The sequence below is a fragment of the Physeter macrocephalus genome, chromosome 11, assembly GCF_002837175.3.
Source record: "Physeter macrocephalus isolate SW-GA chromosome 11, ASM283717v5, whole genome shotgun sequence".
NCBI classification, from domain to species: Eukaryota; Metazoa; Chordata; class Mammalia; order Artiodactyla; family Physeteridae; genus Physeter; species Physeter macrocephalus.
This window is the reverse complement of record NC_041224.1, coordinates 147762919-147787402: the sequence shown is the minus strand read 5'-3', so window position 1 is coordinate 147787402 and position 24484 is coordinate 147762919. Positions and strand designations below refer to the sequence as shown.

The 24484-nt window shown below is 35.4% G+C and overlaps 1 protein-coding gene across 14 annotated transcripts in view; it reads right to left on the bottom strand.

Annotated features, from left to right (window-relative positions):
• The window catches only part of GPHN (gephyrin), a 651195-nt gene that overhangs the window by 354516 nt on the left and 272195 nt on the right, over positions 1 to 24484 (bottom strand). For all 14 annotated transcript variants that reach the window (XM_055088534.1, XM_055088535.1, XM_055088537.1 and 11 more), the window contains exon 4: positions 2910 to 3002. In XM_055088534.1, coding sequence (XP_054944509.1) covers positions 2910 to 3002 — 93 coding nt within the window. The remainder of the gene's footprint in view (positions 1 to 2909; positions 3003 to 24484) is intronic.

Genomic DNA, 24484 nt, shown 5'->3' with positions numbered 1-24484 from the left:
ACTGACAATTACTGACTATAAAATATTAGCACCTTAAGGGAGAAGTTTTATATTATTTTACCTTTATCACTAATATTTGCGTTTTCTGCCAATAACTTCTGACTCTATTTTAAAATATTTGCAACCTTAAGTTGTGTATAGGTACATATGCTCTACAAATAGGTTTCTCTTTTTAGGCACAATTATCTAAGACAATAACTATATTATTACAGGTCCAAAATTATATTTCTGGATTCCTAGCTGACATCCCAGTGTTAAGTTTTAGATATTATAAGAATTGCAACTATTTAAAGGTTAGAAGAAATTAGGAGAATTATTTTTGGGTGGCCTTATATTGCTTTTATGTTTATTTTTCAAAGGCTTAACAGCCCTATGGACTTTTGCTGTAGATAATCATACCTTATGTGTGTGTGTGTGTGTATATATATGTGTACGTATGTATATATATACGTATGTGTATATATATATATATATATATATAATTTGAAATAAAGTAAATCTTTTAACGATCAAGATATTCACAATCAGGTAAGTTACTTGCTTTCAAAAATAGATACTAGAGAAGACATAATTATATGTGTTTACCCTAATACAATTTTAGCCAGGTAGTTGCTATAGGCATATACAAATATAAGAGCACTTCTAAGGTTTTCTGGTAACTGAAGAACTGCATTGAAGAATAAAGGACTTCTCAATTTTCTGAGATAATGAAATATACAAAGTCATGGAAAGACATAGACTCTTGTTAACTAACAGTAGCAAAAAAAAGGTTGGGCGATAAACAGATACTAGAATGGTAGAATTTCAAGACCTCTGAGTTATATGGAGATGGAAAAGATAAAATATGAAGCTTACTATGTTAAAATTTTAAAAAAATTAACAAGATTGTGATGATTTCATGGATATACTTTAAATCTAGTATACGACTATTTTTGCCCATTTGATAGTTATATATAAAAAATACTACAAATTTTTCCACTTTGGTAGTTATGTAATAACTAATAAAAAAACATTAACCCTTATAAGTTAACCCTTACATAGTGCTTACTAAAATGCCAGGAATAGTTCTCATTGAAACCTCACAGCCACCCTGGTAGATAAGTACTTTCATTTCCCTCATTTTACAGGAAATTAAGGCACAGAATGATTTAATAATTAGTCTACACTCACCATGTTGTAAGTAGCAGAGCCAGAATTTAAAAGTTTGGATTTGCAACCTAGTGTTTTGGTATTAACTTGAAACTCCAAGGAATACAAAATATTTAATTTTGTGATGCAAATTATTTTCCCACAATTAAAAATAATTTTGTTAACTGGTTATGAATGAATTCTATGGTCACTTTTTTCTACTTTTCTGATATAAAAGTAATATTATGAAAATATCAAACTGGTACACAAACAACAAGGATATATAAAACCAAGGTCATTTACTTCAGACACTTAACCCAACACTCAAACTCCAAAAATCAATGTCTTCACATATGTGGGAGATTTTCTTACAAACAAAACAAAACATAAACACACCTTTCCATGAGATGGTTTCCCTCCAATTGTACTTTTTAAGTTAGTCTCACAGTTTAAAAGAAATATAAAAATTGGCCAAAGGACAATTCCCCCTTAGGACCCAGAAGCTATGTAAGAATGACTTCTTTTTTAAGCAGTTGAAGCTAACAATCTCCCAGAATTCTATTCTAATTGCTTAACAAAATGACTTTATTTATAAGCTTAATTATAAAATATTCCAAAAATTTCTGTACTATGATTTTTACATAGAAGAAGAGAAAACATTTTAAAACTTGTTATAACAATGTGCATTTTCACATACTAGAGCCAATGGTTCCCAAAGTTTGGAAGCATGGTCTATGGGCCAGCAACATGTGTATTACCTGGGGCCTTACTAGAAACACAAATTCTTGGGACCCACTGCAGATTGACAGAATCAGAAACACTGTGGGTGGGACATAGCAATCTGCTTTACCTCTAACTGTGGTACAAGCTAAAGTTTGAAAATTGCTATATTAGAGTAAGGACAATAATTATTTAATACGTACAGAGCAAAAGTATCTTGCTATGAATAAGATAGGAGACACAATGGTATACAGATTTGGAAATAAAAAACCAGTTAACAGTAAGTTGAAATTCAGCCAAGAAACACTTTTCTGGGAGGTAAAGGAAACAATGTCACAAGTATTAATATAAGTTTGCATATGACTCTGAAGTGACACATGAAGCTTATGGCTTCTTTAAAAAGAAAGAAGGACTTTCCCCCTTGTATCACTGAGCACTGTCTATTCTTCATTCTTTCCCTAATTTTTTTTCCTGTGCAAGGTTGAAGGTGATTCTTGTTGCATGAAGCCTAGAGATTAATTCTGCCTTTTGGCTTATTAAATTCTGCATTTAAATTCACATTAAAAATTATGGAATATATAACTTTCTCATCAAATACTATAAAATTGGTATAAATATGCTATTGCAGTCATCCTACTTGTAACCAATGACAAGGGTATCTCAAGAAAAGACAACTCAGAAACATTTTGAATTATATTAACAAAGCACATCAGACCAGATGCCATGCTGAGTCAGAGTTCTGCTATTACCTCCTTTGGCAATATGCCTGAAATTCAGCCGATACCACAGACCACTGAGCAAATGCAGGATTACCTTCTGGACCAGTTCAATCTTCCTCATTTTAGATAATTTCTAGTTTAAGTCCAAAGAAAAGAAGTCACGAAAGGTTTTTTTTTTTTAATATAATGATTCTCCCACAGCAAAATGTTCACATTCTTACAACCACTGGTCTCTGGTTCTGTCTAGCAAAATTACATAAATCATAAAAAAATAATAAAAAGGATTAAAAATAACATGAATAGTCTACTCCTTGAATATCAGAAAAGCATATGCTATCTCACCTCTGGAGTGACATCTCGTGGCGCAAACCCTGTTCCTCCAGTTGTTAGTATCAAATTAAGTTCCTTTTCATCACACCAATCTATCAGGGTTTCCTGAAAGAAAACAATAATATTTTCACATGCAGAATGACTTGCCTGCCTACTCAAAACATTCACATACTGAAATACTGCATAAACAGTGAAGAAACAGATTCTTTTCAACACTCATCAAGAAAAATGTGAAGCACAATTCATGGAACAGTTTCCACTGTTAATCAAAAGACACTGCAGTTTTGGGTATTTTATTCATTATAGAAAATGAAGATGCAACCATCAGATTCTTGAAAGTAAATGTAACACAGGAAATAGCATAGTTTATAATTAATGTTCATTATGTATTTAAATGGCATGTCTGACATCTCGTCAGCCACTCAAAATATATTTAGATTAAAAAAACTGAGCACTGTTTCTAATTATATGATCTCATTATTTAATAAGTATAGCAATCCTGTCAGGTAAGTATTCATACTTCAATTTTATATTTAAGGAAACAGACTCATTGGTTTTTTTCATTAATGGACTCAGAGAGATCAAGAAATATACTTGCTCATGGGCTCACAAACTAGAAGGGGAAAAAGCTAGAATTTAAACTTAGACCTGTTGGACCCTCAACAGATGTTCCTCTATATTTTGCCTATGATTGAGTCAATATTTTTTTTCCTAAGTTTCAAGTGGTTTAGGAAAGTTTTACATTTTTCAGGATTTTATTTTACATAGTTGCCTTAAAGGAAAGGTGTAGGAATAAATGATTACTTAAAGTTTCTTTTTTTCCACACCAATATTATGACACTTAGATGAGATTAGAATGATATACCATAAAATTCTGGAGTTGGTAGAGACCTTAGTAGATTTGCCTATTCATTTTACAGATAAGACAACTGAAGTACAATGTGGTTAAATAATTTACTCAAAGGTACCCAGCTAGTTTGTAAAGAAGTGGGACAAGGATCTCTGCTTACTCTATTGCTAGTTCTATTCATCCATCCTACATTTTGGCTATTTATTAAAAAGAACTATTAAGTGCTCATTTAAATTATAATTAAATATTTGCTTTGGTATTTTATTGTTTCATTACCTTTATACAATTCAGGTCCAAAACTTAATAATACAATTATATCATTTATGTACTGATAATTAGATGTGAAATACCAGTAGCAAGCTGATATCTATATGTAAAATACAATGTCCTCAGTTCTCTAATTCATCAGTGACACAAAATGCATGATAATTATTCAGAAGGACAATTCAGGATTTTTAAATGATTTTTTTCCCTATCCTCACTCATTTTTATTTCATCCTGGTATCACAGGAATGGAGAGCACAAAACTCCAAGTGAAGGAGATTTTTTTCCCCTGCTGTGATTAATTAATGGCAACAAACTATTTTTAAAAAGACATAAAATGTAGACTACTAGAGCCTAACTGAAGAAGTCCCACCACTGATATAGTTATAATTTTGTTCTGAGGAAAGTTCACACACACACAAAAATCAATGGTTAATCTACAAACAATAAATGCTGGAGAGGGTGTGGAGAAAAGGGAACCCTCTTGCACTGTTGATGGGAATGTAAACTGATACAGCCACTATGGAGAACAGTATGGAGGTTCCTTAAAAAACTAAAAACATATTACCCAGCAAGGATCTAACCCTAACCCTAACCCTAATATTACCCAGCAAGGATCTAAACCTAACCCTAATATTACCCATATTACCAAGCAATCCCACTCCTGGGCATATACCCTGAGAAAACCATAATTCAAAAAGAGTCATGTACCACAATGTTCACTGCAGCACTATTTACAATAGACAGGACATGGAAGCAACCTAAGTGTCCATCGACAGATGAATGGATAAAGAAGATGTGGCACATATATACAATGGAATATTACTCAGCCATAAAAAGGAATGAAACTGAGTTATTTGTGATGAGGTGGATGGACCTGGAGTCTGTCATACAGAGTGCAGTAAGTCAGAAATACAGAGTGAAGTAAGTCAGAAAGAGAAAAACATACACCATATGCTAACACATATATATGGAATCTAAAAAAAAACAAAAGATTCTGAAGAAGCTAGAGGCAGGACAGGAATAAAGACACAGACGTAGAGAATGGACTTGAGGACATGGGGAGGGGGAAGGGTAAGCTAGGACGAAGTGAGAGTGTGGCATGGACATATATACACTACCAAATGTAAAATAGATAGCTAGTGAGAAGCAGCCGCATAGCACAGGGAGATCAGCTCGGTGCTTTGGGACCACCTGGAGGGGTAGGATAGGGAGAGTGGGAGGGAGACGCAAGAGGGAGGGGATATGGGGATATATGTATACGTATAGCTGATTCACTTTTCTATACAGCAGCAACTAACACAACAATGTAAAGCAATTATACTCCAATAAAGATGTTAAAAAACAAAAACAAACAAACAAAATCAATGGTTATTATAATAAAGGTGATTACGTGGTGGTTTCACAAATCAAACTTAAAATTTCCATTGTTTTGCTCTTCTATTTATTTAAAAATTAGAAAAGCAAAAATACCCATCATTCTAAGTAGTTATTATTTCTGGTCTATAAAAAAAAAACATAGTTGACTCCATAACTCAGCAATGAGATGAACTGACCTTGTCTTCCCACTAATAGACCTTAGAAACTTTAGATTTCTTTGTAACATTCCACATTACTCAAGTGTCTATGCCACAGCATTCTAGTCTTTGACCACACCTCCATTTATATCAGATCTTGATAAAAAGTGATGTGAAATCCAACTTGTATCAACAAAACAGATCAAGCACTAAAAAAAAAAAACTATATCAAATACTAATTTTCAGTATTGTCAATACCAAGAGGGCAATTCAAACTTTTCAAATTTCAAGATGCCAATAAAAATAGTCAAAATAGTCCCTTTAGACTGAAGAATGCTATTGTTTGGCAACAGGCAATAATTCTTATAATATATTTCATCCATTGATTAAATATACATTTACTGAGTACCTACACCATGTCTTAGGTGTTAAGAGTTAAAAAACAAGTGAAAGACTGACCCTGGTTTTAAAGAGCTCATAGTCCAGTAATGGTTCTCAATTCTGGTTATAAACTGGAATTATCTGTGGAGCTTGTAAAAATACTGATGCTTGGGTCTCATTTCTGGGGTACAGCTTGGAAACTGGGATTCTAAAAAGCTTCCCAGGTAATTTTAAAACGCTGCCAACCAATTGAGAACTACTAGCTTAAAGAGACAGTAAGTTCAGTTATCTGAAGATGAACTTCACGGCTAACCCAACTGGGTGCACCCACAAAGATGTCATAGCTTAAGATTAGTTGCACCATAGGAATATTACTGAAGTTTTTCTATTCCCAGGATGGATAACTGATAACACATACTCTATAGATTTTCTTTCATTTAAATAAAATTTGATATCTTGAGCTCAGTTAAGGATATGTTCAAGTATTTGAAAAGTAACATTTTGTTGTCCAAAGTAGTTGTGTGATGTACAACAGTTTTTCAATTGAGCAAAAATCTTAGTTAGGATTTTGGACTTTTAAGAGAAAATAGCAATCTTATCATTCACTCAGCTGGTCTCCAAAACATAAGGATTCTTTCTCAACCGTTAATATAAAATACGAGTATTCCAGACACCTAGTGGTCATATACTTATTTAACACATCAATTCGTTTATTTAACAAGAAAGTGCCTTTTATTCAGGCACTTCATTAGATAACAGGGATCCAAAGACAAATAAGGCCCTGGCCTCAAGGATTTAGTCAAGTATAGGCGCTGTGAGTCTAGTCAAGAACCTTTCTACTAAAAGTATGATCTGAAGACCAGCAATATTTGTTTTACCAGGGAGCTTGTTAGAAACATAGAATCTCAGGTCCCATCCAAGACTTACTGATTCAGGATTTGCATTTTTAGAAAGACTCCTCAAGGTGCTATATATGCACATTAAACTGGAATAAGCCATGCTTTCTAAACATGTACCATTCAGGATATTGTGAGTCTTACTTTTCTATCACGTTAGATCACCTGAAAGCAATTTATCTCATCATATATGTTTCTGCACCTATAAGATACCTTTCATTTTGAGATATACCTTAATATTTGGCTGTTACCACGTAGTATGTCACTGAGGATTTCTACATGAACCATCATTATGAAAAATACCTCTGCATCTGTTGCAAAACTGAGGCTGAAGACATTGTCTATTTTAATGGTTATTTTCCCTTACATAAAAGGTATTTCTGGGCTTCCCTGGTGGCTCAGTGGTTGAGAGTCCGCCTGCCGATGCAGGGGACACGGGTTCCTGCCCCAGTCCGGGAAGATCCCACATGCTGCGGAGCGGCTAGGCCCGTGAGCCATGGCCGCTGAGCCTGCGCATCTGGAGCCTGTGCTCCGCAACGGGAGAGGCCACAACAGTGAGAGGCCCGCGTACCGAAAAAAAAAAAAAAGGGTATTTCTTTAAAAATTTACTGCCTTGAGCTTACAGGTTAGCACAGTAGAATCAAGTTGTAACAAAGAATTTCTGCCTCTCCATATCTAACAGAAATGAACAACAACAAAAAGAGTAAAAACTAGAGGAAAAGACTTCCACCAGCAATGATCAAATGGGAAAAAATATACAGCTTTATGTCATAAATCTCAAAAGTTGGGTGGTCAACGACAGAAATAAATGGTCTTTGAGAAGCATACTGCAGCAGGGTTGAGGCTCATAATGCTGTTCTGGCTCCCAAAGAAGTCATAATGGTGAATTATCAGAATCAGAAAAATTCTCACTAATACCTTCAAATCTAGAGAGATGTAAACTGAAAGAAACTATCTTTTCATCTTGAAAGCAGCTGCTGTGAGAAACAAATGAAACAAGGGGTTGAATCTCTGTGATCAAGTTGAAGGTTCCAGGAACAAATGCACACTGAAATGGGAAACTAATCTGAAACCTAATGATATCCCCACATAAACAGTGAGTTAAACCCTTATCTAGGTAGAAAAACTCTAGTACTGGACATTTAATAAAATCTCACAGAGAAAAACAGAGCATTCCAAAAAAGACGACATGTTGTCTCTGTTCCCTCACTTCCTCTATTTTCCTTTGTGCAAGTCTGTCAAGATCTGATATACTCTGGGCTGACTTCATCTTTCTTCCTACGTCTCTGCAATGGTTTATGAAATAAGCTCAGACTGAAGACTGGATATTGTTCAAGCAGGTTTTTTTTTTTTTTGATAACCATACAATAAACAGAAATTTGAAGGCAAAGGGAGGGTAGTTAGAAGGAAATGTAACAGTGCTAGCTTCCTTATCTTTCAACCAACCCTAAGGTTTAAAAAGTTAAAACTATGACTGTAACCTATTAATGATTTTCCTGATTTTTTTAACTTTAGAGAGATCTCTGTTTAGCAAATAATATCTCTTATAATATGCTATTTTCATTCATTTTCTTTTTCCTCTGTTTAAATGAAATAAAATGCTATTCTGTATTAACTTTAGAGAATTATCCTAATTTCATATAGCTGCATCTTTTACTCAATTAAACATTCATTCATCCATCCTTCTACCTGTAATATAGACACAGAAAGATGTTAGAATGTTTTACAGTTAATCTTAATAATAATTATTTCTGGGTAATTAGATTTGAAGTGCATTTTATTTTTTACTCTCTTTTTATTTTAAATTTTTTGTATTTTTGGAATTCTTTATAATTCCCATGTACTATTAAAAACTAAAGGGATTTAAAAAATTTAATTTTCTGTTCTGTATCAGGAACTAACATAGTGTTGTAAGTCAATTATACTTCAAAAATAAACAAACTTAAAGAAAGGGAGATCAGATTTGTGGTTATCAGAGGCAGGGGGTGGTGGGAGGGGGAACTGGATAAAGGTGGTCAAAAGGTACAAACTTCTAGTTATAAATAAGTACTAGGGATATAATGTACAATGTGATAACTATAACTAACACTGCCATACATTATATATGAAAGCTGTTACGAGAGTAGGTCATAAGAGTTTTTATCACAAGGAAAAAAATTTGTTTCTATTTCTTTCTATTCACTAAACTTATTGTGGTAATCATTTCATGATGTATGTAAGTCAAGTCATTATGCTGTACACCTTAAACTTATATAGTGGTGCATGTCAATTGTACCTCAATAAAACTGGAAGAAAAAAATAGATTCTTCTGGTATTAGTTCTTCATTCTGGTAGCTAGTACTTTAATGTCTCATTTTCCCCTCATTATGAGCCAGCTGAGAAACAAATTTTATACTTAACAACAATTCATATATTATTGTGGAAGATTAAATATGGCCACATATTGTTTATAAGTCCTCCTATCAAGAGGTGGAATGTATTTCTACAACCTTTGCATCTGGACTGGACTTATGACTTTGGCCAACAAAATGGGGCAGAAGTCATGGTGAGTGAGTTCTGAAGCCTGTGTCTCAAAAGGCCTCACAGTTTCTGCCTTCATTATTTTGGTATACTTCTATTACCATGATAGGAAGCCCAGGCTAAATCATGGAATGGTCAGAGATGATGTGGAGAGAAAGGCCTAGCAAAACAGATAGCAGCAAGGCCCTAGACATCTGACTGAGGCCATGTTAGATTCTCTAGCCATAGCTGAGCTAACGAATTATTTCAGCCACATGAGTGATTCCAGGTAAAGACCAGATGATACACCTACCTGAGACCAGCAAATCTACAGATTTGTCAGAAATACTAAGTCGTTGCTTTAAGTCACTAAGTTTTGTGGTGGTTTTTAATGCAACAAATACAGTACAGATAACTACTTTCATAATTAGCATTTTTGCATCCTTTCTCTGGCTATTTCCAATTTATATCTTATAGTCATAAGTTTATACAACCTTTATAATAAATTTCCAAATAGCTTTGAAAGTGAACTTTATGTGAGTTACATTTAAATAAACTGGCATAAAGTCTCACGAAAGTCATTACATCATTTAATCATTCAGTTTAAGAAACATACCAATGCCTAGTATGTGCAGCAAAATGTAGGAATGGGGGAAAAAAAAAAAACCATGACAAATGTCCTTGATATCAAAGAGCTCAGAGGTATGAACAAATTAATATAGTATGGTACATCAATATATCATGGTTAGTGCTATGAAAGAGGGATGCCCATATTAAGAAAAGGTTTTTACAGATATTACATATTTATGAATATATAACATTTTCTTTACCATAACTAGGATGAAAACTATCACTACAGAGGTTTTTAGCTATACTTTTCTCTTGCCCAAGAGTAAAAAACCCAATAAAGAGAAAAATGGGACAGTAAGAGATATGAGGAAGTAAGTTTAGACAAGCCATCTTTCTCTACGTCCGCCCGAAGTTGCATACTCATCTAGATCTAAATCTAAAATAATACATTTTCTTCTTTTCTCTACATTTATTGACAGAAACATGAATCATTGAATTAAGCAGACCTCACCAAAATAAAATCATTTGAGAAATGTTACATTTTTCTTTGGTCTACTAAAGAGTTGTGAAATAACCACCTAAAAAATTCCTATCTGTACATAATGAGACACGGTCTTAGGGTCATCTCAGTAAAGTCTCCTCTAATGCCTCCAGGCAATTTGTTCCCTGTGTGTGTTCCCCTGGAAAGCACTTTGCACAGTTTAAAGAAATTTACGTTTACATGTCTCATCTCTGAGACTGATCTCCAAAAGGTTGATCATGAATCTCTATCAGTAAACAATTTCTGAATGTTATTTTCATAAGCCACTGGAAAAACATGTAGTATATCACACTTAAATAGAAATTTTAAAAAGATGAGATAAAGATGACATAATATTTTAAATAGTTTTTCATTTTGTTTTACTAAATAATGTGCAAAAAGTTCTCAACAATGTTTTTGTGAGAGCAATGTGATTAATACGTGTTATTTTAGAAAATCTTGGTTTGATATTTTGTGATATGGTAATTTAAAAGTAAAAAACAGTTTTAAAAAATAAGTAGACTGAAATGGAAGAAGTACTTTACCTATATTTACTAAATCATTACACAACATTTATTTTTCAATCTCATCCACCAAACATGCAAGTGCCTTTTTGAAATGGGGTTAATAAATTTCTCTCCCTCTCTCTCTCTCTCTCTCTCTCTCTATATATATATATATATTTTTTTTTTTTTTTTTTTTTCGGTACGCGGGCCTCTCACTGTTGTGGCCTCTCCCGTTGCGGAGCACAGGCTCCAGACGCGCAGGCTCAGTGGCCATGGCTCACGGGCCCAGCCGTTTGATGATATGTGGGATCCTCCCGGACCAGGGCACGAACCCGCGTCCCCCGCACTGGCAGGCGGACTCAACCACTGCGCCACCAGGGAAACCCTCCATCTTTTATAATATTAATTAGTTGTTCTACAAAATAAGTGGAAGATGTTACTTTGAAAATATTAACAAATAGGTTCAAAATCCACTAAAATTCTTCAAATGGAAAATTTTTAAATCGGTTAGAATTTTGTTTCCTAGATTTTTTTAAACTCTGCAGTCACTAGTTTTTATAAATAACACAGTATCATTTCCACTAACAAAATAACTTAATGTAAACAATTTTAAATATCCAAGTATCTTAAGCATGTTTTAATATTTTAGGAAAATTTTCTTAAGATCTTCTTTCACATCATTTTTTCCAAGTTGTCTCCTGAATTATTTTAACTTCTCATTTATTAAGCAGATCCTCCCATTCCTTCTCCATCAGTATCACCTTATCTGTATTCATGTAATCTGGGGTTAAAATCTCTTTCTCTGGTCCTTTTTGGCTTTGTCAATCTACTCCAAGCCACTTTAAAATTAATATTCTAAAATATATTTCCTTAAAACTTTTAAAAAATAACATTTCTTCATTGGAGAAAACAACAACACATTTTCTAAATATTTGTTAACATAGTTGAAGCTTTCACTAAGCTCTTAAAAAAGTAAATGCAAACAATAGGTATCATCTATTAGACCAAAGAGCATAGCAAGTGATTAAAATGAGAAGTATAAGGGTTCCTGAGATATTTGGGGGGTTGTAGAGATAAAAAGGAAGCAGGTGGCTTTATCCAAGGAGTATTCATCCATAATTTTTCATACATTAATATTTTCCATTTGCATGTATATGAACATTATATGCATTCAAAACACCTATTTTAAAAAAAATATATATGTGTTGGACTTCCCTGGTGGCACAGTGGTTAAGAATCCGCCTGCCAATGCAGGCATGGGACATGGGTTCGAGACCTGGTCCGGGAGGATCCCACATGCCATGGAGCAACTAAGCCCGTGCACCACAACTACTGAGCCTGCGTGCCACAACTACTGAAGCCCACGTGCCTAGCACTTAGAGCACATACTCAGCAACAAAGAGTAGCCACGACAATGAGAGGCCCACACGCTGCATTGAAGAGTAGCTCCCGCTCGCCGCAACTAGAGAAAGCCTGCGTGCAACAACAAAGACCCAATGCAGCCAAAAATAAATAAATTAATTTTAAAAACATATATATGTATGCGTGTTTACATAATCCTGAGGACATTTCTCATGTAGAGAATATCCCAAAACTAAGATTTTGTTGCATTTCAAATTATCATTCGTTATTCTCTTACACCCACAAAAAATGTCAATCCAGGTGCTATTTCAGGCTACTTGTACCTTCTCCCTTACAAGAAAGTGAGGGCTGTTCTTTTATTCAAGTTGTCAGATTCTTAACCCCTGGACCAATTTCAGTTTACTTCTATACATTTAGACAACAAACACTATAGTTTTCCAAAACTGTATGTACTACTTATATCTTTATTTTAAAGAATGTGAGTGATTAGAGTTCTAACCATTGTTGATCTTAATTAACATAATGTAAGACCTTGCACTGACTGTGTCAAATGGTTGTGGACAGCAGATAAATATTACGTATGATAATCCTTTTCTTGTGCTACTAAATGTCTTCTATCAATATGATTTTCTCAACCTTAACTAGATAACAGTATATTAATCCTCTCACTGCTGAAAGAAATAGAAATGAGTAGATACAACTATATCACATGCCTAATTATTCAAGTATAATTAATTTGTGCTTGGGCATCTCCAGTGTATTGTTTTGAATGAAGGTAACCTGGGTCCACATTCTTCAATTATCACAATAGTGTAGGAACGCTGTTACGATGAGGAATTAGTAACTTGAATTGTTTCACAGAATACCAAGGACTTGCTCCTAAAGATGGAATATCACAGATGGAAGTTAAGCACTTGGCAGAATACTTCAGACATAGCAAGGGCTGAATAAATAATTACTTTTGTTACTTTTCAACATTATTTCTGTCAGAGTTACACTGTCTAAGTATGGAATTTCTGCACAAGTTAATTACCTTAGAAGATATCAGTAGAGTTCAGGGTCCATGGTAATCTTCTTAGCATGAATTATGATAGGTCAAAAATCGAAATGACATTTTTTAAAAGGAAGATAAACTACAAAAGAGAACAATCAAATGATTTATAGACCTAAATGAATTTAAGAGATATGTCTTTTGACCTTTTTATCCTATTTTCCCTAAAGTCTTCACTAAGCTTAAGAGCCATATCTTGTGCATATCTGTACTCTTCAGTGATCTTATATAATAGGTTATGTGAATAAATTGTGATGATGCTACCGACATAAAGCTTTTGCTAAGATTGACTGGAACTCTGAAAGGACACTGAAATAAATACTAGGAAGTCAAACATATTATCTCAAGATGACTCCAACAGGAAACTTAAGAATCTACCTAATATAAGAAATGCAATTTCAAGCTTTCTCCAATCACTCAAGTATTTGCTACCTAGGAAAAGAGAATGGTTGAAATATGGAAAAACAAACTAATAATAAAGCCTCCTTCCAAAATTTCCCTTAGGATTCTAAGATTAGTTTGCTTTCTTTAACACTGTGAACAAAAATAAACTCAAAATGGATAAAAGACCTAGATGTAAGACTGGACACTATAAAACTCTTGGAGGAAAAGATAGGAAGAACACTCTTTGACATAAATCACAGCAAGATTTTTTGACCCACCTCCTAGAGTAATGAAAATAAAAACAAAAATAAACAAAGGACACCTAATGAAAGTTAAAAGCTTTTTTTAAAAAACAGCTTTATTGGAGCATAATTGCTTTACAATAGTGTGTAAGTTTCTGCTTTATAACAAAGTGAGTCAGCTATACACATACATATATCCCCATATCTCCTCCCTCTTGCGTCTCCCTTCCATCTTCCCTATGCCACCCCTCTAGGTGGTCACGAAGCACCGAGCTGATCTCACTGTGCTATGCGGCTGCTTCCCACTAGTTATCTATTTTATATTTGGTAGTGTATATATGTCCATGCCACTCTCTCACTTCGTCCCAACTTACCCTTCCCCATCCCCATGTCCTCAAGTCCACTCTCTACATCTGCATCTTTATTCCTGTCCTGCCCCAGGATTTTCAGAACCAGATATATATATATACTTTTTATTAAGATTCCATATATATCTGTTAGCATACGGTATATGTTTTTCTCTTTCTGACTGACTTCACTCTGTATAACATACTCTAAGTCCACCCACCTCACTACAAATAACTCAATATCGTTTCTTTTTATGGCTGAGTACTATTCCATTTCATGTACGTGCCACATCTTCTTTATCAATTCATCTGTCGAAGGAGACTTAGGTTGCTTCCGTGTCCTGGCTATTTAAAATAGAGCTGCAATGAACATTGTGGTACATGAAACTTTTTTATTTATGATTCTCTCAGGGTATATGCCCAGTAGCAGGATTGCTGGGTCATACGGTAGTTCTACTTTTAGTTTTTAAAGGAACCTCCACAGTGTTCTCCACAGTGGCTGTATCAATTTACATTCCGACCAACAGTGCAAGAGGGTTCCCTTTTCTCCACATCCTCTCCAGAATTTGCTGATTGTAGATTTTTTGATGATGGCCATTCTGACCAGTATGAGGTGATACCTCCTTGTAGTTTTGATTTGTGTTTCTCTAATGATTAGAGATGTTGCGCATCCTTTAATGTTTGTTGGCAATCTGTATAACTTCTCTGGGGAAATGCCTATTTAGCCTTCTGCCCATTTTTTGATGGGGTTGTTTGTTTTTTTGATATTGTGCTGCATGAGCTGCTTGTAAATATTGGAGATTACTGCTTTGTCAGTTGCTTCATTCACAAATATTTTCTCCCATTCTGAGGGTTGTCTTTTCATCTTATTTATGGTTTCCTTTGCTGTGCAAAAGCTTTTAAGTTTCATTAGGTCCCATTTGTTTATTTTTGTTTTTATTTCCATTTCTCTAGAAGGTGGCTCAAAAAGGATCTTGCTGTGATTTATGTCATAGAGTGTTCTGCCTATGTTTTCCTCTAAGAGTTTGATAGTGTCTGGCCTTACATTTAGGTCTTTAATCCATTTTGAGTTTATTTTTGTGTAAGGTGTTAGGGAGTGTTCTACTTTCATTCTTTTACATGTAGCTGTCCAGTTTTCCCAGCACTACTTACTGAAGAGGCTGTCTTTTCTCCACTGTATATTCTTGCCTCCTTTATCAAAACGAAGGTGACCATATGTGCGTGGGTTAATCTCTGGTCTTTCTATCCTGATCCATTGATCTATATTTCTTTTTTTGTGCCAGTACCATACTGTCTTGATTACTGTAGCTTTGTAGTATAGTCTGAAGTCAGGGAGCCTGATTCTCCTAGCTTCGTTTTTCTTTCTCAACATTGTTTTGGCTATTTGCGGTCTTTTGTGTTTCCACACAAATTGTGAAATTTTTTGTTCCAGTCTGTGAAAAATGCCATTGGTAGATTGATAGGGATTGCATTGAATCTGTAGATTGCTTTGGATAGTATAGTCATTTTCACAGTGTTGATTCTTCCAATCCAAGAACATGGTATATCTCTCCATCAGTGTGTATCATCTTTAATTTATTTCATCAGTGTCTTATAGTTTTCTGCATACAGGTCTTTTGTCTCCTGAGGTAGATTTATTCCTGGTAGTTTATTCTTTTTGTTACAATGATAAATGGGAGTGTTTCCTTAATTTCTCATTCAGATTTTTCATCATTAGTGTACAGGAATGCAAGAGATTTCTGTGCATTAATTTTGTATCCTGCCACTTTACCAAATTCAATGATTAGCTCTAGTAGTTTTCTGGTAGCATATTAAGGATTCTCTATGTATAGTATCATGTCATCTACAAACAGTGACAGCTTTAATTCTACTTTTCCGATTTGGATTCCTTTTATTTCTTTTTCTTCTCTGATTGCTGTGGCTAAAACTTCCAAAACTATGTTGAATAAGAGTGGTGAAAGTGGAAAATCTTCTCTGGTTTCTGATCTTAGAGGAAATGGTTTCAGTTTTTCACCATTGAGAACGATGTTGGCTGTGGGTTTGCCACATGTGGCCTTTATTATGTTGAGGTAAGTTCCCTCTGTGCCTACTTTCTGCAGGGTTTTTATCATAAATGGGTGTTGTGTGGGTTTGCCACATGTGGCCTTTATTATGTTGAGGAAAGTTCCCTCTATGCCTACTTTCTGGAGGGTTTTTATCATAAAACGGTGTTGAATTTTGTCAAAAGCTTTCTCTGCATCTATTGAGATGATCATATGGTTTTTCTCCTTCAATTTGTTAATACAGTGTACCACACTGATTGATTTGCATATATTGAAGAATCCTTGCATTCCGGAATAAACCCCACTTGATCATGGTGTATGATCATTTTAATGTGCTGTTGGATTGTGTTAGTATTTTGTTGAGGATTTTTGCATCTGTGTTCATCAGTGATATTGGCCTGTAGTTTTCTTTTTTGTGGCATCTTTGCCTGGTTTTGGTATCAGGGTGGCGGTGGCCTTGTAGAATGAGTTTGGGATTGTTCCTCCCTCTGTTATATTTTGGAAGAGTTTGAGAAGGAAAGGTATTAGCTCTCCTCTAAATGTTTGATAGAATTCGCCTGTGAAGCCACCTGGTCCTGGGTTTCTGTTTGTTGGAAGATTTTTAATCACAGTTTCAATTTCAGTGCTTGTGATTGGTCTGTTCATATTTTCTATTTCTTCCTGGTTCAGTCTTGGAAGGTTGTGCTTTTCTAAGAATTTGTCCATTTCTTCAAGGTTGTCCATTTCATTGGCATATAGTTGCTTATAATAATCTCTCATGATCCTTTGTATTTCTGCAGTGTCAGTTGTTACTTCTCCTTTTTCATTTCTAATTCTGTTGACGTGAGTCTTCTCCCTTTTTTTCTTGATGAGTCCTGGCTAATGGTTTATCATTTTGTTTATCTTCTCAAAGAACCAAGCTTTTAGTTTTACTGATCTTTGCTATCGTTTCCTTCATTCCTTTCTCATTTATTTCTGATCTGATCTTTATGACCTCTTTTCTTCTGCTAACTTTGGGGTTTTTTGGTTCTTCTTTCTCTAGTTGCTTTAGATGTAAGGTTAGATTGTTTACTTAAGATGTTTCTTGTTTCCTGAGGTAGATTTGTATTGCTACAAACTTCCCTCTTAAAACTGCTTTGCTGCATCCCATAGGTTTTGGGTTATGGTGTTTTCATTGTCATCTGTTTCTAGGTATTTTTTGATTTTCTCTTTGATTTCTTCAGTGATCTCTTGGTTATTTAGTATTGTATTGTTTAATCTCCATGGTCTGTATTTTTTACACGTTTTTTCCTGTAATTGATATCTAGTCTCATAGCGTTGTGGTTGTAAAAGATACTTGATACGATTTCAATTTTATTAAATTTACCAAGGCTTGATTTGTGTCCCAAGATATTATCTATCCTGGAGAATGTTCCATGAGCACTTGAGAAGAAACTGTATTCTGTTGTTTTTGAATGGAATGTCCTAAAAATATCAATTAAGTCCACCGTGTTTAATGTATCATTTAATGCTTGTGTTTCCTTATTTATTTTCATTTTGGATGATCTGTCCATTGGTGAAAGTGGGGTGTTAAAGTCCCTTACTATGTTGGTGTTACTGTCCGTTTCCCTTTTTATGGCTGTTAACATTTGCCTTATGTATTGAGGTGCTCCTATGTTGGGTGCATACATATTTACAATTGTTATATCTTCTTCTTGGATTGATCCCTTGTTCATTAGGTAGTGTCCTTCTTTGTCTCTTGTAATCGTCTTTATTTTAAAGTCTATTTTGTCTGATATGAGAATTGCTACCCCACCTTTCTTTTGATTTCCATTTTCATGGAATATCTTTTTCCATCCCCTCACTTTCAGTCCATATATGTCCCTCGTCCTGAAGTGGGTCTCTTGTAGACAGCATATATACGCCTCTTGTTTTTGTATCCATTCAGCCAGCCTACATCTTTTGGTTGGAGCATTTAATCCGTTTACATTTAAGGTAGTTATCAATATGTATGTTCATATTACCATTTTCTTAATTGTTTTGGGTTTGTTATTGTAGGTTTTTTCCTTCTTTTGTGTCTCCTGCCTAGAGAAGTTCCTTTGCCATTTGTTATAAAGCTGGTTTGGTGGTGCTGAATTCTCTTAGCTTTTCCTTATCTGTAAAGGTTTTAATTTCTCCATTGAAGCTGAATGAGGTCCTTGCTGGGTAGAGTAATCTTGGTTGTAGGTTTTTCCCTTTCATCACTTTAAATATGTCCTGCCACTCCCTTCTGGCTTGCAGAGTTTCTGCAGAAAGATCAACTGTTAACCTTATGGGAATTCCCTTGTATGGTATTTGTTGTTCTTCCCTTGCTGCTTTTAATATTTTTTCTTTGCATTTAATTTTTGATAGTTTGATTAATATGTGTTTTGGCATGCTTCTCCTTGGATTTATCCTGTATGGGACTCTCTGTGCTTCCTGGACTTGATTATTTCCTTTCCCATATTAGGGAAGTTTTCAACTATAATCTCTTCAAGTATTTTCTCAGACCCTTTCTTTTTCTCTTCTTCTTCTGGGACCCCTATAATTCCAATGTTGGTACATTTAATGTTGTGCCAGAGGTCTCTGAGACTATCCTCAGTTCTTTTCCCTCTTTTTTCTTTATTCTGCTCTGCAGTAGTTATTTCCATTATTTTATCTTCCAGGTCACTTATGTGTTCTTCTGCCTCAGTTATTTTGCTACTGATTCCTTCTAGAGAATTTTTAATTTCATATATTGTGTTGGTCATCATGGTTTGTTTGCTCTTTAGTTCTTCTAGGTCCTTGTTAAATGTTTCTTGTATTTTCTCCATTCTATTTCCAAGAGTTTGGATCATCTTTTCTATCATTACTCTGAATTCTATTTCAGGTAGACTGCCTATTTCCTCTTTATTTGTTTGGTCTGGTGGGTTTTTACCTTGCTCCTTCATCTGTTGTGTGTTTCTCTGTCTTCTCATTTTGCTTAATTACTGTGTTTGGCGTCTCCTTTTCTCAGGTTGCAGGTTCGTAGTTCCCATTGTTTTTGGTGTCTGCTCCCAGTAGCTAAGGTTGGTTCAGTGTGTTGTGTAGACCTCCTGGTGGAGGGGACTAGTGCCTGTGTTCTGGTGTATGAGGCTGGATCTTGTCTTTCTTGTGGGCAGGGCCGTGTCCAGTGGTGTGTTTTGGGGTGCCTGTGACCTTAATATGAGTTTAGGCAGCCTCTCTGCTAATGGGTGGGGTTGTGTTCCTGTCTTGCTAGTTATTTGGCATATGGTGTCCAGCACTGTAGCTTGCTGGTCATTAAGTGGAGCCGGGTCTTAGCATTGAGATGGAGATCTCTGGGAAAACTTTCACCGTTTGATATTATGTGGAGCTGGGAGGTCTTGGTGGACCAATGTCCTGAACTCGGATCTCCTACCTTAGAGGCAAAGGCCTGACACCCGGCCAGAGCGCCAAGACCCTGTCAGCCACACAGCTCAGAAGAAGAGGGAGAAAAAAGGAAAGAAAAAATAAATGAAAATAAAATAAAGTTATTAAAATTAAAAAATTTATTAAATAAAAATAAAATTTTAATTTAAAAATAAAAAAATTAAAAGTTATTAAAAAATGAAAAAAAAGAATGAAAGAAAGTAGAGAGGAACCAAACCAAGAAACAAATCCACCAATAACAAGCGCCGAAAACTATAGTAAACAAACAAACAAACAAACAAAAATGGACAGATAGACCCTAGGACAAATGGTAAAAGCAAAGCTATACTGACAAAATCACACAAAGAGGCATACATATACACACTCACAAAAAGAGAAGAAGGAAAAACATACATATCTATATATTAAAAAAAAAAAGAGAGAGCAACCAAAGCAATAAAGACATCTACCGATGATAAGAAACTCTAAATACTAAACTAAGATAAACATAAAACCAGAAACACATTAGACACAAAAAGCAAACCCCAAGACTACAGTTGCTCCCAAAGTCCACCACGTCAATTTTGGGATGATTCCTCGTCTATTCAGGTATTCCAGAGATGCCGGGTACATCAATTTGATTGTAGAGATTTAATCTGCTGCTCCTGAGGCTGCTGAGAGAAATTTCCCTTTCTCTTATTTGTTCGCACAGGCCCTGGGGTTCAGTTTTGGATTTAGCCCCGCCTCTGCATGTAGGTCACCTGAGCGCATCTGTTCTTTGCTCAGACAGGATGGGGTTAAAGTAGAAGCTGATTAGGGGGTTCTGGCTCACTCAGGTCGGGGGGAGGGAGGGGTATGGAATGCGGGGTGAGCCTGTGGCAGCAGAGGCTGGCGTGACATTGCGACAACCTGAGGCAGGCCGTGTGTTCTCCCGGGGAAGTTGTCCCTGCATCACGGGACCCTGGCAGTGGTGGGCCGCACAGGCTCCCAGGAAGGGAGGTGTGGATACTGACCTGTGCTTGCACACAGGCTTCTTGGTGGCGGCAGCAGCAGCCTTAGCGTTTCATGCCCGTCTCTGGTGTCTGAGCTGATAGCCGGGGCTCACGCCTGTCTCTGGAGCTCATTTAGGCAGTGCTCTGAATCCCCTCTCCTCACACACCCCGAATCAATGGTCTCTTGCCTCTTAGGCAGTTCCAGACTTTTTCCTGGACTCCCTCCCATCTAGCTGTGGTGCATTAGCCCTATTCAGGCTGTGTTCACACAGCCAACCCCAGTCCTCTCCCTGGGATCTGACCTCCGAAAAAGCTTTTGCACAGCAAAGGAAACCACCATAAACAAGATAAAAAGACGACCCTCAGAATGGGAGACAATATTTGCAAACAAAGCAACTGACAAGGGAATAATCTCTCAAATATACAAACAGCTCATTGACCTCAATATCAAAAAAACAAATAACCAAATCAAAAAATGGGCAGGAGACCCAAATAGACATTTCTCTAAGGAAGACACACAGATGGCCAAGAGGCACATAAAAAGATACTCAACATCACTAATTATTAGAGAAATGCAAATCAAAACTACAGTGAGGTATCACCTCACACCAGTTAGAACAGGCATCATCAGAAAATCTACAAACAACAAATGATGGAGAGGGTGTGGAGAAGAGGGAATGCTCTTGCACTGTTGGTGGGAATGTAAACTGATACAGCCACTATGGAGAACAGCATGGAGGTTCCTTAAAAAACTAAAAATAGGACTACCATATGACCCAGCCATCCCACTACTGGGCATATACCTGAGAAAACCATAATTCAAAAAGACACATGAAGCCCAGTTTTCACTGCAGCACTATTTACAATAGCAAGGACATGGAAGCAACTTAAATGTCCATCGACAGATGAATGGATAAAGAAGATGTGGTACATATACACAATGGAATATTACTCAGCTATTAAAAGGAACGAAATTGGGTCATTTGTAGAGACGCAGATGGACCTAGAGAGACTGTCATACAGTGAAGTAAGTCAAAGAGAAAAACAAATATCGTATATTAACACATATATGTTGAATCAAGAAAAATGGTACAGATGAACTTATTTTCAAAACAGAAATAGACACACAGACGTAGAGAACAAACGTATGGACACCAAGAGGGGAAAGTGGGGGGGAGGGGTGGAGTGAGATGAACTGGGAGATTGGGATTGACATGTATACACTGCTATGTATGGAACAGAGTAACTATTGAGAGCCTGCTGTATAGTGCAAAGAACTCTACTCAGTGCTCTTTGGTGACCTAGATGGGAGGGAAATCCATAATGGAGGGGATATGTGTATATATATGGCTGATTCACTTCTCTGTATAGCAGAAACTAGCACAACATGATGAAGCAACTATACCTCAATAGAGTAAAATACAAAACAAGACAAAACAGACATACGGCCAATAGTTTGAGAGCAACTCAACATTAGGTATTCAATATATTTCAATCAGAACTAACAGGGCTTTGGAAACAGGAGAGACAACTATTTATCACATTAGTATACTAGGTTCCCAAAGTTGTTAAAAACAACTGAGAAACAACATTCATATGTAGAACACACTGCTACAGTATTTACATTTTGCTCAATGTGTGTGTGTGTGTTACTTGTACCATCATTCCTTTTCTACTATAGATACATTTAGATTTCTAAGTCTAGGGTGGTATATTGTGGCCCACTGCTAAAGAACTCAGCAAGGTAAGGACAAATCTGCTCATCCCATGAGATAATTGAAAGAATATTTATCCCATTTTATAGAGATATCACACTAAATTTAAGACATATTTATATGACTAGCCTGATAACAATCAAAGTTTAGTAAGATTCTAGATTACAGAATCAATGTAGCCAATAGAAATATAGAAAAATGCTGCTTCCAAGGTTGAATATTTGGAATAACAATATATGTTTGGATTTGTTTACATATTAAAGATATAACAAGATCTAAGAGAAAAGGGGATGATGGCATCTTCTTCTTTTACCTTTAGCCTTAAGATTCTCAAATCTCAATGGAAAACAGTCAATATAAACTCTTGCTTCAGGGAAGCTAATCTTTTTAATGATTAATTAAAATCTTTATAGAACAAAAAAGATTGTTCTAGTGTTTGTTTACAGAACAAACATATTTGTTCTATTTTTAAAATTTTTTTTTCCTGAAGAGTATACTTTCCATACTTCAATGAGGTAATGTAAAATAACATTAGAACGAACAGCTAGGATGCTAAGAAGGCAAACATAGATGTTTATTAGAATATGGTTTTATTTTTGTTATCACTACTGGTACTCATTCCATTCATTATCCCCTATTCATATGCTTTACCAATGTATTTTGTTCTTCTATAGAAAGAGATTTGTTTAATTAGTACTGGTAGATGGTAGTAATAAAACTCTGGTCTCTATAGATTCCCAGCTCTTTACCCATTTTTACCATGGTTTCAGAGGGCTCTTTTCTTGTCTTACATTCTTTCTCTCTCTGTGCCTAATTCTTTATATCAACTTTCTCGCTCAAGAACTCCTAATTCTTTTGTCCAACTCAGGCTATTTCATTAGAGTAATAAGGCTCTATGTTCTCACCATGGTCCATGATTTACATTTCTTGTAAAATCACACCCAAAAGTATATACCTATGAGGATCTTCTGGAGAGACAAGGGTCAAGGTATCCATAACCTCCAAAAAATTAAATATAACAGCTCTAGCAGGTCACACAATATTCACACACATTCAGGCAGTAATGATATATCACTTAGTAAAGAGTCTAAAGGTGAATATGCATCCAGATTACATAATTTAGTATTTCTTGGCTATCTTCTTATTTCCTAATCCCAGTTCATCCTGATCTGCTTCAAATACACTAAGACCAGGAATGGTAAAACTAATTATACACACTTAAGGTCTATATTTAGGGTCCATTATATTTAAGATCTATTATTACTTACCAATCCTTTTACCTTTTACATTTCCTCACTGTTTAGCCCATCCCATGGATTAGGCTTACTTAAGAAATTTTATTTGTGTGAGCGCATAATCTTTTTTTTTAAAAGAGCTTTACTGAGATACAGTTCACATATCATAAAGCTATATATTTAAAGTATACAGTTCACTGGTTGTTAATAAATTCACAAGGTTGTGCAACCACTACCATAATATAATTTTAGAATTTACCAACGCTCCAAAAAGAAACCTGGCAAACATTAGCAGTCACTAATTCTCAGACTGGGAGGGCCCAAGCAACCACGAATTTACTTTCTGTCTCTACGGATTCGCCTATTCTAGACATTCACACAATTGGAGTCATACAACATGTGGTCTTTTGTGACTGGCTTCTTTTACTTACCATAGTGTTTTTAAGACTCATACATGTTGCAGCAAATTACCAACACATAACTACTTTTTTTTTTCAAAAAATTTTTTATTGTGATGAAATATTTACATAATAAACCCTGCCATCTTAACCATTTTTAAGTGCACAATTCAGTGGCACAGTGGTGTTAATTTCATTTACGATGCAGTGCAACTATCATGACTATCTCTTTTCAAAACTTTTTCATCACCCCAAACAAATCAAAATTATTGATTCAGTGTTTGCTTGGCTGCTATAAACCTTTGACTATTTTCTGAAACCGAGTTCTGAAAAAGTTGATGCTAACAGCTGCTGCTTGTTTCTTTTGCTTGTTTGTTTTTTTAAAGATTTTTTTTTTTGATGTGGACCATTTCTAAAGTCTTTATTGAATTTGTTACAATATTGCTTCTGTTT